Source organism: Poecile atricapillus, chromosome 2 (assembly GCF_030490865.1).
Source record: "Poecile atricapillus isolate bPoeAtr1 chromosome 2, bPoeAtr1.hap1, whole genome shotgun sequence".
NCBI classification, from domain to species: domain Eukaryota; kingdom Metazoa; phylum Chordata; class Aves; order Passeriformes; family Paridae; genus Poecile; species Poecile atricapillus.
The window spans coordinates 86,921,341-86,935,738 of NC_081250.1; the positions used below are offsets into that span (position 1 = coordinate 86,921,341).

At 42.7% G+C, this 14,398-nt stretch overlaps 1 protein-coding gene across 5 annotated transcripts in view; it reads left to right on the plus strand.

Annotated features, from left to right (window-relative positions):
* The first annotated feature begins 1,802 nt into the window (after positions 1 to 1,802).
* Positions 1,803 to 14,398, plus strand: part of FHOD3 (formin homology 2 domain containing 3) — a 377,669-nt gene continuing 365,073 nt past the window's right edge. For all 5 annotated transcript variants that reach the window (XM_058831361.1, XM_058831363.1, XM_058831362.1 and 2 more), the window contains exon 1: positions 1,803 to 1,971. In XM_058831361.1, the coding sequence (XP_058687344.1) occupies positions 1,807 to 1,971 (165 nt within the window). In that variant the 5' untranslated portion in view covers positions 1,803 to 1,806. The remainder of the gene's footprint in view (positions 1,972 to 14,398) is intronic.

Genomic DNA, 14,398 nt, shown 5'->3' on the forward strand with positions numbered 1-14,398 from the left:
ACAGATATACAGCAGTCCTGTTTTCTCTAGAAACTTACTTCCTGTTACTAAAGGAGATGTGAAAACGGATTTCTTTGCAAAATAGGAGTTTTAAATTAATTAGATGCAAAAATCACAACCACATACAACTAACTTCTCTTTTCTGAAAATACGCATTACTGCTGGCAAAGCTGAACCATGACAAGTTAGTCCCAAGAATAACAGAAACAGAAGGATGTGTGGACAGAAATCCCCTTTTGTCTCAGTTTTGACAAATATTCCCAAACCAGTAATCATTCTGGGAGGAAACTGTTGCTTCATGCAAACACTATGATGTAGAGGTCATACTTTCTTGCCTAAGACACATTTCTGTGGTAAATCCCCCAGTTCTCACAGTGCTACAGGTCTGTCCCACAGCTCTGTCTGTGAAGGATGAAAGGTTATAAACCACGGCTTTAAAGTGCAGTGCATCCCCTTGGGCAGATGCATAGCCTCTGCGAATGCAGCCACTCCCACAGGTGAGACCCTTTGTTCTCTGTATTTCACCTGTGACTTATTTCATGGCTCTTCTCCTGCACCCCAAGAGTGAAGACCACGGTGTGCATACTGAAGCCCCAGCGATGAGGTCGCGGGCAGGGTGACAGGGCGCACATTCGATTCACCTCGAAGAGCACAGCGCTCTGCCCTCCGCCCACCCAGGGCCTTGGCACTTTGTCCCCATTTTGCCCTGTCAGAAAAAAAGAGCAGGCCTAAGGCAAGAGAGAGCCGAGATGCAAAGACAGGCAGTCTCCTGTCCTGGATGGGAAGTCTGCCATACTCTTCCCAGAGTGTGCCCTGGGCAGCCAAACCAACCCCGTTCGTTTGCAAAACCCTAATGGGCAGAAAGAGCTTTGTACAAGTACAGAAGAACGATCTTGTGTTGAATACCCACGTTTCAGGTCAACTTCTAAAACCCTTTTGGTTTTTTTGTTTTTTTTTTTAAATGGGTATTTTTTGAAGCTTCTGCTTGGAACGTGGTAAATATTACACTGGATTCAGGACATCTGAGACGTTTGTGACAGCGAGACGGAGCTCAGTACAAGCGCCCTTTTGCCGGGAGCTAGGGGTGATGCAGCGGGCGGGGCTGGGGGCCCCTCTCGCCCCTCTCCGTGTGTGTCTGGGTGCGGCGGGCCGGGCACTGAGGCGGGGGCTGTCCCGGCCGCTCTCCGTGTGTCTCTGGGTGCGGCGGGCCGGGCGCTGAGGCGGGGGCTGTCCCGGCCGCTCTCCGTGTGTCTCTGGGTGCTGCGGGCCGGGCACTGAGGCGGGGGCTGTCCCGGCCGCTCTCCGTTCCCGCTCGGCCGCGGGGAGGTCTCCTCAGGTCGGGGGAGGCGGGGTGGCGGCGCGCGGCCGCGAGGGGGCGCTGCGGGCCCCGCGCGCGGCGCTGGCGGCTCGCGTGCCGGCCGCGGCATTCCCGCTGCCCGCTCGGCGCGCAGCGGCCGGGAATGGGGGAGCTGCTGCCGCCGCCACCGCCACCGCCGCTGCTGCCGCTCTGCCCGCGCCCCGAGACTCCGGCGCCGCCTACTCCGTGCTCGGCCTGAAGCGCGCTCGCACTCGTGGATCCCGGCGGGGAAGGGGCCATGGGCCGCCTCCCCGAGGCGCGGCGGCTGTGAGGCGGCCGGCGCTCGCTCGGGAGCCGGGGGGAGAGGCTGCCGGCTGCCGGCCAGGCTGCGCCGGGGAGGGGAGTGCCGCTCGCAGCCGGCGGCGGGCGCGCAGGCAGCACCGCGGTGCCGGTGACTTGGGGGTGCCGCTCCCCGCCCGCGCCCGGCCGCGGCGGTGCATGGATGCGCCATGGCCACGCTGGTGTGCCGGGTGCAGCTGCTGGATGACACCGACCCCTTCAACAGCACCAACTTCCCCGAGCCCACCCGGCCGCCGCTCTACACCTTCCGGGAGGACATCCCGCTCGCCACCCAGCTGGCCGGGGTGCACCGCCTCCTCCGCGCCCCGCAGAAGGTACCGGGGGAGGGCAGGGGCATGTGAGTCGGGGGGCATGGGGCGAAGGACAGCGGCCTCTCCGCAAGAGCCCGGCAGCGGGAAGCAGAGGCCGGCGGGCGGCCCCCGGCCCCTGCGGGGCGCAGCCCGGGCTCTTCGCCCGGCAGCGGGGCTGCCCCGCCGGGTCCCGTGCCTCCGCTATCCCTCGCCCCGGCAGTATCGGCATCTCCGTAACTCCTGGGGAGAGGCCCCGGGGGACGGCGGAGGGGGTCCCTCTGCTGCTCTCCTGCGTTCTCAAACGCCCTCAAGGGCAGCTACCGCTTCTACTTTAGCTGTAGCTGCCTCACGCTTTCCCCAGGAGAACAAAAACCTCATCAAACCAAATCCCAAGTTGGGTATCAAGTACTCGGTGCCTGTCCTTCGGGATAGCGTTGTCTGGGTGTCTGGGGATACTGCGGGCTGAGGTGATGTGTCGAGCCGGCCGGGCTGCGCCGAGCACGGTCACGCCTGCAGGACCCGGGCTTCGCCGTGCTGAGGTTTAATGAGCCAGGCAGTTCCAGCCGGGGCTTTGGTAAAAATAGCAGCGTCTGCTGCCCTTGTAACAATCGGTGCTGCTAGTCTGTCTTGGCGAAGAACTGCAGCATGGCCCTTGTCAAGTCTTACCTATCTCTTCTTGCATTCTTCTTCTAATGCATGTGGTGGCATCTGTAGCCTGCCCTTGAAATCAGGCACTAGAGCATTATCCTTGAACTTTTAGTTTTCCAAGCAATGCCACTGATTGACATAATAAGCATATAGTTTCATTATTACCTTGTATCTGCACATTAGCTCTGCAGAGTGCACTGAAGAAGAAAGGAAAAAATACCCACTTTTTAATTTTTTTTTTTTAATTTCTTTTCCCTACAAAGTAGAAGTTGTAAAACTTTTATTTGCTCTGTGATGAAGTGGGAGGAAAATATTCTCGTAATATCACTTATATTATGCTCATGGGAGCGTGCGGAAAGATGACAAAGGTCTGTGCGTCCCCTTAGATTTAAGGACATCCAAAACCCCATAAAAGTATTTCAGAGAAAAGCTCACGGAGCAGACAGAAGTTTTGCATTTGTAGAACGGTTTCCTCACATAATAGTTGCCAAGGATACAGCATCCAGTGAACAGAGCTCTGCCTAAAGCACAAAAACTTTGGAAGCTCTTGGTGCGCTGGGTCAATTCTGTTTTCATGGGCTCAGTCGTCCCCAATTCAGAGTGGTCCCATTGTTTTCATGGGAGGCTTTTTTTTTTTTTTTTTTTTTGAGTTAGAGCTAATTAAAAGAAAGGCGGGATGGATTCTGACACCTAATGAAGTAAATAAAGAGATAGTTAAAAATCTGAATTTAGCGTTAGTTCAACCTCATTTTCAGGGATATTTCACTGTGTTATGTTTTGCTTTGCTTTGAATTCTTTCCTGGCAATTTTTTATAGCTTTTTATACTAACACCACCACCACCACCTTGGTTTAGTGTCTTAGGAACCAGACAAAATCCATGGCCACTTGTATATGCTTAACTCTCGCCCAGTGTTTCTGCCTGCAGCATTTCTCAAGTTTAATTAATGTTTGGAAAATGGACTTGCAGACTTTGGGTGAGAGATGGCCTGTGTCCTTAGAGGTGCTGTAAACCTGGCCATTCAATGATAGCTGCTCTGCTAGAGGCAAGTCCTGGCCCAGTGACTCGTTAATCTGAGGTTCTGGCTCTTCCAAATACTTTGTTTCTGTTGTGAAGGTGTAGGCAGACTCCTGGAAGTCTGCTTACATGGTTACAATTACCTTTGTGTCTGCAGAGCTGCTGCCCCTTTCTAGAGTGCTTTAATTACTTATCTTGGCTATCTCTTGGCTTCTACAAGGTAAAAAAAAAGTGTGGTTGATTAAACTTGTTTCCTTTATTCATTATAATGAAAGCGTAGTTCCGTGTTTGCACTTGCAGTTAGGGCAGCATTTCTGTGTTTGGCATTACATCTTTGTTCCTGTAATTCTGTAGAATAAACTGATTTGTGTTGCTTTCTTTTAGTTTCTTTTTGGGAGGTGGGCATATTCTTTCTGCAGCTTTTCCTCAAGACCATATTCACTGGTCAATAGAAGATCACCACATTATTTGACTAAGAAGAATTTTGTTCCATTTCACCCTGAGATAAGGGCAAATTCTGATCCCAGAGGAATGCAGCTGTCAAAGCAGAGCATAGGTTGAAATTCAGGTGTCAGTTCACATTGACACATCTGAAGTTTGATTGATTAATTACTTTGAAAATTAGTAAGCTGATGGTTTGATGGTCCATTTATTATCATCATGGTGACTAGAGCTAAATATCTTGAAACAGACCTAAGAGTTTTTAGCTCAAATGGTGTCCCTGCTCCTGGCAGGAGAGTTGGAAGTTTAAGGACTCTTTCAACCCAAGCCTTTCTACGATGATGATGACGAAATGCATAGGATCACCAATGTCTAAATAATTTCTGAAGTTTTATAAATTGGTGGAATTTTTGCCAGCAGATCAGTGCTAGGTTTTTTTCAGCAAGTTTTACGTTTCCATCTCTTGACTTAGGTGAACATTCACTTATTGTCTGGACAGAGCTGCCAACTTGTGGCCTTCACACCACTGGATGATTTGCACATCTTGTAGATGATGTGTTGCTGTGGGGTGTACTTGATAGGCTGAAGTAAGTAGCAGGAATCCAGCCCACTTCAGTGGGGTCAGATTTTGCCATTGCTGTCTTGAAATTAGTAATGACGACAGTGTGATGATGGTGGTATTTTTGTAGTTAGTAAAACAACTTATATATTGCAAGTCATTTTAAGTTAAACATTATAAACAATTATTAAGAAAACCATTTAAAAAGTAGATTAAAAATGCTTTGACATTTGGACCTGTCATAGTATGTCATTAGTAGCTTTTTTGTAATCAACAGATGTTCCAGCTTGACTCCAAAGGGTAGGATTTCTTCACTCTAGGTCTTTGAAAGTACAACTGAATTTCACATGTTGGTTTTACTGCTTCTTTTCATTAAACTTAAAATTTTGCTTGAGTTTGGATGCATGTCTAGATCTACACATTGTCTTCTGAGCAGCAATGTTTTTAGATCCTTATGCAGGTTTGGTGGGAAGTTATGAAACTGAGTTCTGAGAATAATGTCTGGGATGGTCTTTATACTATGCTGACTAATGTGGAGCACCTAAGCTGGTTGATAGGGAAAACTGATAAGAAGAGTCTCTGCAATCTTTCTTTCACTTGGAATTGGGTGCCTAATTGTATCCTCCTACCTCTTCTTTTCCTCGCTTCTCTCTGTGCATGTACTTTTTTCTGCATCCATATCTCTGGATACAGCAGCTTGCTGTTCATTGGGTTGTGCTCAGTTCTGTCTGGTATGCACACTGAGCCTCATGGGGGAGGGCACTGCCATCAGAAATGCTTGTTTCAGCCATCCTCCGTGGTTATGAATGATTTAGTCCTAGATGATAACACACTATCCTACTTGATGATGCAATGAAGTACCACAAGTTCTGTTACAGTATTTTTAGCCACATCTACAAATTGTTGCTGAGTGTCTATGCCACGTTGCAGAGTTTTTGTGGTTTGCCTGTATTGATTTGGCTGCCTAAGGTGCCATTTTGAATTTGGCTTTTATTGTTTATGAGGATTTTAAGTCACTCTTACTGTCTGTTGTATGAAGTAGAACTGGATCTAGTTTGGACTCTGACTTCAGATGTCCCTTTTGCCCATTTCTGTGAACCTTGGGAAAATTGAGAACTGGGTCTAAATTTGTGGCTCAGGCCCTTTGCCAGTAATGCTCTTTGAATCTAATTTGGTACATTGGGTTTGTTGGTTTTGAATTGCTTTGAGTTACTTGATACTTATAACTTGCTGACATAGGGTCGCTCAGGAGAGCAGCTATATATACATGACCAATGTCAAGTGGTGTGCTTTTTTTAGAGATCTTCTTCATTATAACTTATTCACATAATTACAGCATGTTGAGTATGTTGCCATAGTCTGTTTTCACATGCCACAGTAGTGTTCAGTGTTGGGGCAGCTCTGTAAGAAATACATTTTTACAATAATATTGGATGTCACAGTGCCTAATTTATCAAGAAAACGTAACTGAAATACTTTGTGTAACAATGGAAAACAACAACAAAAAATCTTTTCATGCGAATGGTGTACTGGTGGTGATGGTGGAAAGGAGAGTTATAGTGCCATAAGGATAATTGTTTTGACCTCCTATTCCCTCTGAGAAAACTGGAGACAACTTCTGTGTTTAAATCCCTTAGAAGAATTTGTAATTAGGAACAGTGTCATTCAGAAAACAGTGGTGTAAGCAAATAAATCCAGTGAGCTCTAGAGGGATTTGGGAGTTTCATTCATAAAGAAGCCATCCACATTTCCGTCTTCAGCTGCTGTGATTTAGCCCTACATTAAAGCCAGGGCTCACTCTGAGGCATGGTGTGATGTAAACTGATAGCAGGAGTAGTTCCACTGGTTGCATCCTGGCGTGGAGCTCAGCTCTGGCATTGAACTCTGTGCCAGGCTATATCCTGGCAGCAGCCTCAGGTTTTCTGAGACCAGTAAACCTCTGGCTCCTCTTCCCTGTGTTTCCTTGGCATTAAGTAATAATGACTTGGTCCATTTCTAGGCAGAAAAAGAAGAAAGTATGGTTTGAATCCTGATCCTGATGGAGGTACTGGTAAATAGAGGAGCTGTTCTCTGAAGAGAGAATTTTTGTATTAGTCATTATATTGTTAATGGGAGTTGAAGAATAGAAGATGGAAACTGGAATATTATCATTTTCCCAGGGAAAATGAACCCACACTTAAGGGAAGCTGGCTGATATCTTCTGTGAGTGTCACTGCCGGGGACTGGGAAATGTTTTAGGTGAGGGGGCTGTCAAGACATGTACGTCTTTCATATTCTCCCTGGGGCAGGTGGACATCACCCTTTTTTCATATTTTGAGAGAAGAGGGGATTTAACACAAAGGTTGTTTCCAAAAGGTTTCAAAGGTATTCTGACTCTAGTCAGGTATTTCTCAAGCTGACAAATTCCTGTGCTTCAAGAGATTGACCCTATAGCAGTCTTGTGTATTTGAATTTTATAGGGAATTATTTATGAGGGCAGAGCAGCGTAGGATAGTGCTGTGTCTCCTGACTTGACAGCACAAGCTGCATCAGAGTCCTGTGTGAAGCACACTTTTCTGAGGGAGTATAAACACCTGCCCTAAGGCACAACTGTGAAGAGCTTCTCAGTCTCCAACAGCTTACTGTCTTCTTCAGTGTGGGCCTTCAAAGGAGAAGAAATAGCCATAGAACAGATACGAAGTAATTGTCAAATGCCTGGCTTTACTGCTGGCAGTTTAAGGTAAGATGACTTTGAAGTTCTTGCAAGGTTCTTCTGACAAGCTATGGTTTGGACAAGTTCAGTTCAGTTGTTTGATCTAGGCTTAAAAGCTGTGTTGTAAAAGCAGGGGCACAGATCTATCCCAGAGATTCAATTCCCAACTTGAACACCTCTCTTGCAAATCACTGGCTGATCATAGCTCAAGAGCCTTCATAGAGCTTCATGTCAAGAATGATAGGAACGAGTGTACTGGTAGTTCTCAGGATTCCACTTAATTTTTAAATCACAGATTGGTCAGATGCAGCCTCTGGAAATTCACATCACCCTGTGTTTCCTGGAGGTTCTTAGTCAAAGAAAGGAGATTAATAGGAAGAAGTCTGACCTTGATGTTATCCTACCACAAATCTTGTAGTTGCAGTTCCAAATGTTGATGCTTTCTCTCAAAACCAGTTTGTAGATACCTCATTTAATCCAGATTCTTCTTGTGTGAAGATTACTAGTGGATTAACTGAGCAAGAAACTAGGACGACTGCAGTTCATGTCTATGTTGGAAAAGGAATAGTCAGAGGTGGGACTTGGTATGTTGCAATCTCCTCTTCTTCCTGTGTCACTCTAAATAAGAACAAAAGTTCTCACAATGTTTTAGAAGAGTTTTCACTTCCTAGTGCATCCACAGCCATCCTATCTTGCCAGTAATTAGGGTCTAAATGAGAATCACTTTTCTTTCTGTCTAATCTTGCTCACTGGGTTGTGACGATGAGCATTACAACCTTTGTGCAAATGTATGCAAGGCAGCTGGGCTGTAACTCACCCATCCATCACATTATCACTGATGGCAACCCTACTTGGTTTTACAGTCCATTTCTCTGGCTGGAATTCAGCCAGGACAGGTTGGTACCTCTACTTTTTCAAAAGGTGTTTTGTATTTTTGAGTGACCCAAAGTGGTCTGGGCTGGGGCTATACAGCTCCTTCGGTAAGTGCTGCACCCATGTGCTAAGATACTACTTCATTACCAGCTCAGAGGGAAGAGTGCCAGCTACTTAAACCTCTGTCATCACTTTCCACACAACTTGAATTTTGTTATATTACTATTAACTTTATATTGTATTATAGCTATTAATAAGACAGCAAGGAATGTTGTTACATATTTTTAGCAGTGGAACAAGTTGGGACAATAGCAGTGTAGCAGTGAGCTCTCCAGTAGGCCTAGCTACCTAGAAACATCTGCAACTATCTGGCATACGAAACTATTGAAGTTCACTGTCCACGTCATCAGCTTAACACATATATACCACAAAAATGCATTCCAGTTTCCAATTCCAAACAGTTAAAAAGAAGTAATTCTGTCATTCCCAGCATTTTAAGGATGCTTTAAAATTAAAAAAAAAAAGCTTAGACATATTCCTTTACTTTCAGTACAACTACTTGACTTTAGTAGACATACTTCTCAATTGAACCTCTGTCTATTTTGTGAGGAGGATATTTATTTATTTTATTCCACAAAATCCTGGAAAATTGCTAATTTTCATCATGCATGCCTAGTTGCTATCATTAAATATGGACAATGTATTGTTATTAATCTTTTGGTCATATGAGTCATCATTTTACAAGGTTGTTATCATTAGGCTGAATAGAAAGGATGGGGTGACTGGAAGAGCATCTTCATCTTCTTTTAGTTGTAATTCTAGAGGGGTTTTTATGACAAAGTGTATATACTTGGAAAAATGAAACAGTGTTGTTTTGTGTTTACTAGCAATTAAACTTTTATTTATGCAGCTTCTTATCATCCCTATACTAAATTTTGTAATACAAAATAGAGTCAGGTATGTGTGGTTACATGCAGTAGTGCAGGGTTGTGTGTGGCTTGAAACTTTATTTTCATCAGCCACAAAAGTAGTAAGCTGTATCTTGTGCAGTTGTATTTCTTTAACTGTAGTGATACAGACAAAGCAATACACTTTTCCTCTTGTACACAACATAGATGATTATATTGGAATAAAATGCACTTACAGATAGCTTGTATTTTCCTGTTTAGGAAAGACAGTAAGTTTACTTTCACCTTGGTTTCTGTCTTGTCTTCTCTTCTAGAAGCTACAGACAATGCCAGTTAAAAAGATAATTTTAAGTAACTTTGAAATTGGTTAAAAAATAAAATTGAGGGATATTTCAATGCTGTTCCTTGAAGCTAGTTGTTTCAGATTTACTAATTAGCCCTTCAGCCTTTGTAAGTGAAATTGAGAAAATAAGTATTTTCTTTAGAATTGTAAATATACTATTTCAGCCACAAGTAGCAGCATCAGACGTAAAGTAGCTACTCCAGCTGCTGGTGAGATGCCTGTGGATTTTGTGTTTAGTTTTTTGGTTTTTTTTTTTGGATGGCTTTGTTATGAAGTCCCTGGACTCTGTCTGGTGGGGTTTCTCTGCATGTTCACTGTGAACTACCTGGCATGACTTGAGGGCTGGCAAAGAAGGCACTTGTGGCTCTCATAGCTGTGCCAGCCAGGTTGCTTATCTGAGTGTCATATGCCAGGTAAAGCTAGTTGAAAAAGCACATTGTGTCTGCTGTCTTACTGCATTACTGCAAGGCTTGCAAGGAAAGAACTTAATAGTTCTTTCAGTATGCAATCAGGAAACCAACAGGAATCTCAGCTGTGCTAGTGAAATGCCAGATGGTGCCTTGTTTTTTCTCATTGGAATAAAAGTTCTTAGTTTTCTCCAAGTGCCGGTGATGAACCCATTCTAGCTATGGGGTAGACATTAGTAGACTTCTAGTACTTGGAAAGACTTGGCATTTGACGGGTAGTGAAGAAATTGAAAAAAACCACATATCTATGCTCTGTTTATTACCATACTGCAGCAGTTGGCCCGGGAGCATGACCTTTGACTCCACACACAAAGGGTTGTTATTTTCCCCTTCAGCTCTAGCATTGTGAAGGACTTGGCTTGTGAAAATCTTGAATCCTCTGTCCTCTTTATAGGAGGTCTTGGTGTCTCTGTTATGGAAGACCCTTCCAGATTTGCCAGGCAGAGAATTAAGGATACCTGTTTCAGATTCCTAAAATTATAAGATTTTTCTGTGCTGCCTTGCTTCACAGGCAGGAAGGACCTCGTTGTCTGACTATTGTCTATAAAGAATGAATTTGCATTTTGTGTTTTGGTTTGGGTTTACTTATTTTTGATAAAGTTGGTCACCTTCAAAAGGGTGCAAAGACTGCGAAGCTTTGTAGTAGTGAGTGCCAAGGAGATGCAGATTCGCATGTCGCATTATGTGAAACTGTTCTGGTCCTAAGGCTTTCTGGATTTCAGAAGCCCCCTTCATGAGGCACATTTCATCACACTCCTTCCTTCAGGCATCTTTGTAGGAAATTGTAATGTGATTTGAAAGTAGACTTTTTTTTTAGAAAATTCTGTTACCGAGGAAGAAAAGGTGCTGCTATATTACACTGTTTGTGCTTTTCAGTCTCTACTTGTATTATTTTAGTGTTTTCATCATTCTTTTTCAAGTACTTTACCATGCTACTAGTTGATTCAAGTTGCAGTTATAAATGCAAGTGACCTGTAACTCCAGTGACTATGAGTAAGGCAGGCGGGCTTCATTCACAAGTGGAAAAGCAGTGTATTTTATTTCAGACAGACGTGACTGATTTATCCTGTATGAGCGTTCTAAATGATTAATGTATTGCAATGATCATTGCTGGTCACAGCTGAAGGACTCTCATCTTACTGTGAATTTTTTTGTTCTGGTTTGATTATAATACATGAGGTGTTTTTGTCCGTGACTACATAAGGCAGAAAAAAAATGCAACTCTTCTGGGTTTAGTATCCACAGTTGTGTTTGCCTGTGACCTGAGCATTCCTGTAGTGTCTTACATACAGCCTTCACTTTATACTGTAGTAGTGCTCATTATTTTACTTGGTTATATTCCCTTTATTTTTGCACAGAAGTGAGCTTGAATAACTGCAAGTAATGCGCTTAGATTTGTTATACTTGCCTGGCAGAAAGTAATGTGTTCTTGTTTAGATGCTGTTTTCAATTGTTTCTTTTTTTTAGCCTAATTTAAAAAGTCAATTTGTCTGCAGTATTGTTTCAGCTACTGTATGGTGGGGTTACTGGTCATTATTCTGCCTTATGTGTGCATTACTGTAGTTATGCTTCTTCTAGACTGAGCTTTGTCTGGGAAGAAAAATCAGTAATTTTTCTGACAAAGCTGTGAGTTGTGGGGGAAAGTGGTGGAAGAAAATCCTCAACTTTTAGAAGTTAAAGAAGTATGGTTTCTGAGACTTAAGATGGGTGTCTCAATTCAGATGCTGCTGAATTATGCTTTTAGGTTTTTTGTCTTCTTAATGGATTTTTTTTGGCTTAGTTTTGAAATGTGGATGGAAACGCCACCAGTTATCAATGTGAATTTATGTTAAGCCTAGGGTGTGCCCATATCTTTGAGTTACTCAGAGACTCTGAAACTGCTTTTTTTTGGTGCCTTCATTTCATCTTGCTGAGAAGTGATCAGCAATCAAAAATGTGCCCTTTGGAGAAATGACCACCTATAGTAGGTTTGAAATCTGGGAGCTTGTTATAATGGAGAGAATAATCTCAAGGTACAGAATTCTTTCTTTGCTAATTAGATGTGCCCATAATTTATATATGTGTTTAGCTTGAAAGTCCTCGGAATATGTATGTGTTCTTTTTAGTCTTTTTCTCTCTCTCATCAAGGGGTTTAAAGGAAGTGTTTCCAAATGGTCATTTGTATAAAAGGGAAGATGATACTGTTTAGGCTACTTTTCAGGGGCTGTATCGAAAAAGATTAATGGTTCTGGGAAACTGGTAATGGAACACAGGCGTAAGCTTCATCACATCACTGGTTAGTAGTCCGCCGTAGTTTTAGTGTATGAAAGTCTTTACTGTTGGATGAATCATTTAACTATGTCCTAGAGAATAAGTCATTGCATTGTGGTGTCATCTGTTTTTGTTTTGATAGTCTCAAAGCATTAAGTTCTATAGGTCCTTAGTCTGATCCTGAGCAAAATTCTCTTTTTCTTAATTTTTTTTAAAAATGTCTGTATAGTTGGATGGGAAAAGCCTGAAAATGTGACTCCTGAAGATTAAAAACACAGCAAGAGTGTAACATTTTAGATTAAGAGTTAGCACTTGAATGTGTAAAAATATATTGGCTTATATTGGCTTAAAAAAATCTTAATTTTTTTTTTTCGGTGTTACGAAAGACAAGTATTTAAAAGCATCCTTGCAAATGTTGAAACTGCTACCTTGGCACAAGAGTTCAGGAAACCCATAATGAGGACGGAGTTGTCTCTTCATCGGCAGCATTCTCAGGCAGGATAGAAGGGGGCTGCTCAGAGTCTGTGAAGCTAAAGGCATCTGAACACCTGCCAATGAAGGTAGAAGGATATTGATTTTCAAGATTGCCAAAATGTTTTCTTGTCTTTCATTAGTGGTAAATCATATCGAAAGGAATAGGAATAAAACTGTCATTTGTTTTAATGTTTTCCTTTGTGGTCTGTTAACAAAGATGGGTGAGATGGGAGCGTGTGCTCTGCCAGTAAAGACATCGACTACATGGAGCAGCTGCCTGTCTGGTGCTGCTCCTCCCATCACTGACTCTAGTTTGCCACCAAGTTCTCTCAACATGTTTCAACATGTAATTGCATTGGCCTATATACAGCAACGTGGCTGTCTTGGACTTTAATCCTTGCCATTGTAAGAGTGCTGATTGAATTGCAGACTAAAAATAGGCTGTACTCAGACATGCCGTGTGCTATCTGTTGCACTCTGCTTTGGCAGACTGTTCATAACATGACATAATCAAAAGTTGAAAAAGGCCATAGGCAGAATGCTGTCCCATGATTTCTAGGATTTAATGCTTGAAGAAGGTATTTTCTTAACTTGATGAATTTGGCTCACATGGTTACAGCTCAAATAAATGACCTACTATAGTATTCTTCGATATTTCTGGTAGGCTGTTGAAAGAATGTCCTTGCCTTAAACCCATTCTCTAGATTGATGTTGCTTCTGTGGGAAAGCCACTAGTAATAGACCATAGCATTTGGAAGTCATTACAGCTAGGTGTGGTTTGAGTGACAAAAAGGAGATTAGAAATATTTTTCAGTGCAGTGTAAGTTGAGCTATATTTACTTCCTTTATGTTATTACTGTTTGTCACTGATATTCCAACAAATTTTTCAGGAAGATATATGCAGCTGAGAAGAGGGAAATATCTTACTATCTTGTAAATAATCATCAGCTAGTGTTATTTTAAGAAGTTTCAAGGGAGATTGATTAAAATTACGCTTTCATGTTCGTCACCAAATTAGATTTCTTGAAATAAAAACAGTAATCTAAAAGTCTGAGATAATTAAGCACCAATGAATAAAATATGGCTTGAGGAAATGCTCAAAAGGGAAAAAACAACCTTTTTCCTCAATGAATTCCTCTGAAGGCGCTATCATGGGATGAAGGCTGACAGCTACTCAGTTTCTGTGTTTAGTTGCTAGAATCAGGGAAGGGAAAGTAACCTACAAATAATTACTGTAAAAAGATTGCTTTTGTAAGTACATTTGTGTGTATATGTATATGTAGATACAATCAAAGTAATATTAATCTTACCATTGTTTTCTCATGTTGATTGTTTGCCCATTTCTTCAAAATAAGTCAAGGCTGAAGTGTGTTCTGTAGGTGAGTCATAGGAGGTTATTATTGAAACCGTGCTTCTGTGGTACTTTTTAACCAGCTGGATGTTTGACAGTTTAAATAAAGTGACTGATTTCATGCTGTATTTCCATGTGGCTACTAATACTTCATTTCTGAAGGCAAATTTTTGAGACAGCCAAAGACTGATGGAGTAGGGTGATGGTACACGATAAGAAAGAAAATAAAGTCTATAAAGCTTTTCTGGCCCAGAATCAAGAACACAATCATGAGCAGGTTGCTAGCTAAATTTAGTATCTTTTGTGGACTGCACTTTGTCACTTGTAGCTTGAATAGGTGTTATGTCAAGATACTTTGTAGGAGAATCTGTTCTAGCAAACCAAACCCCTTGTTTATTTTTGGATATCTCTATTAAATATTGATGGGGT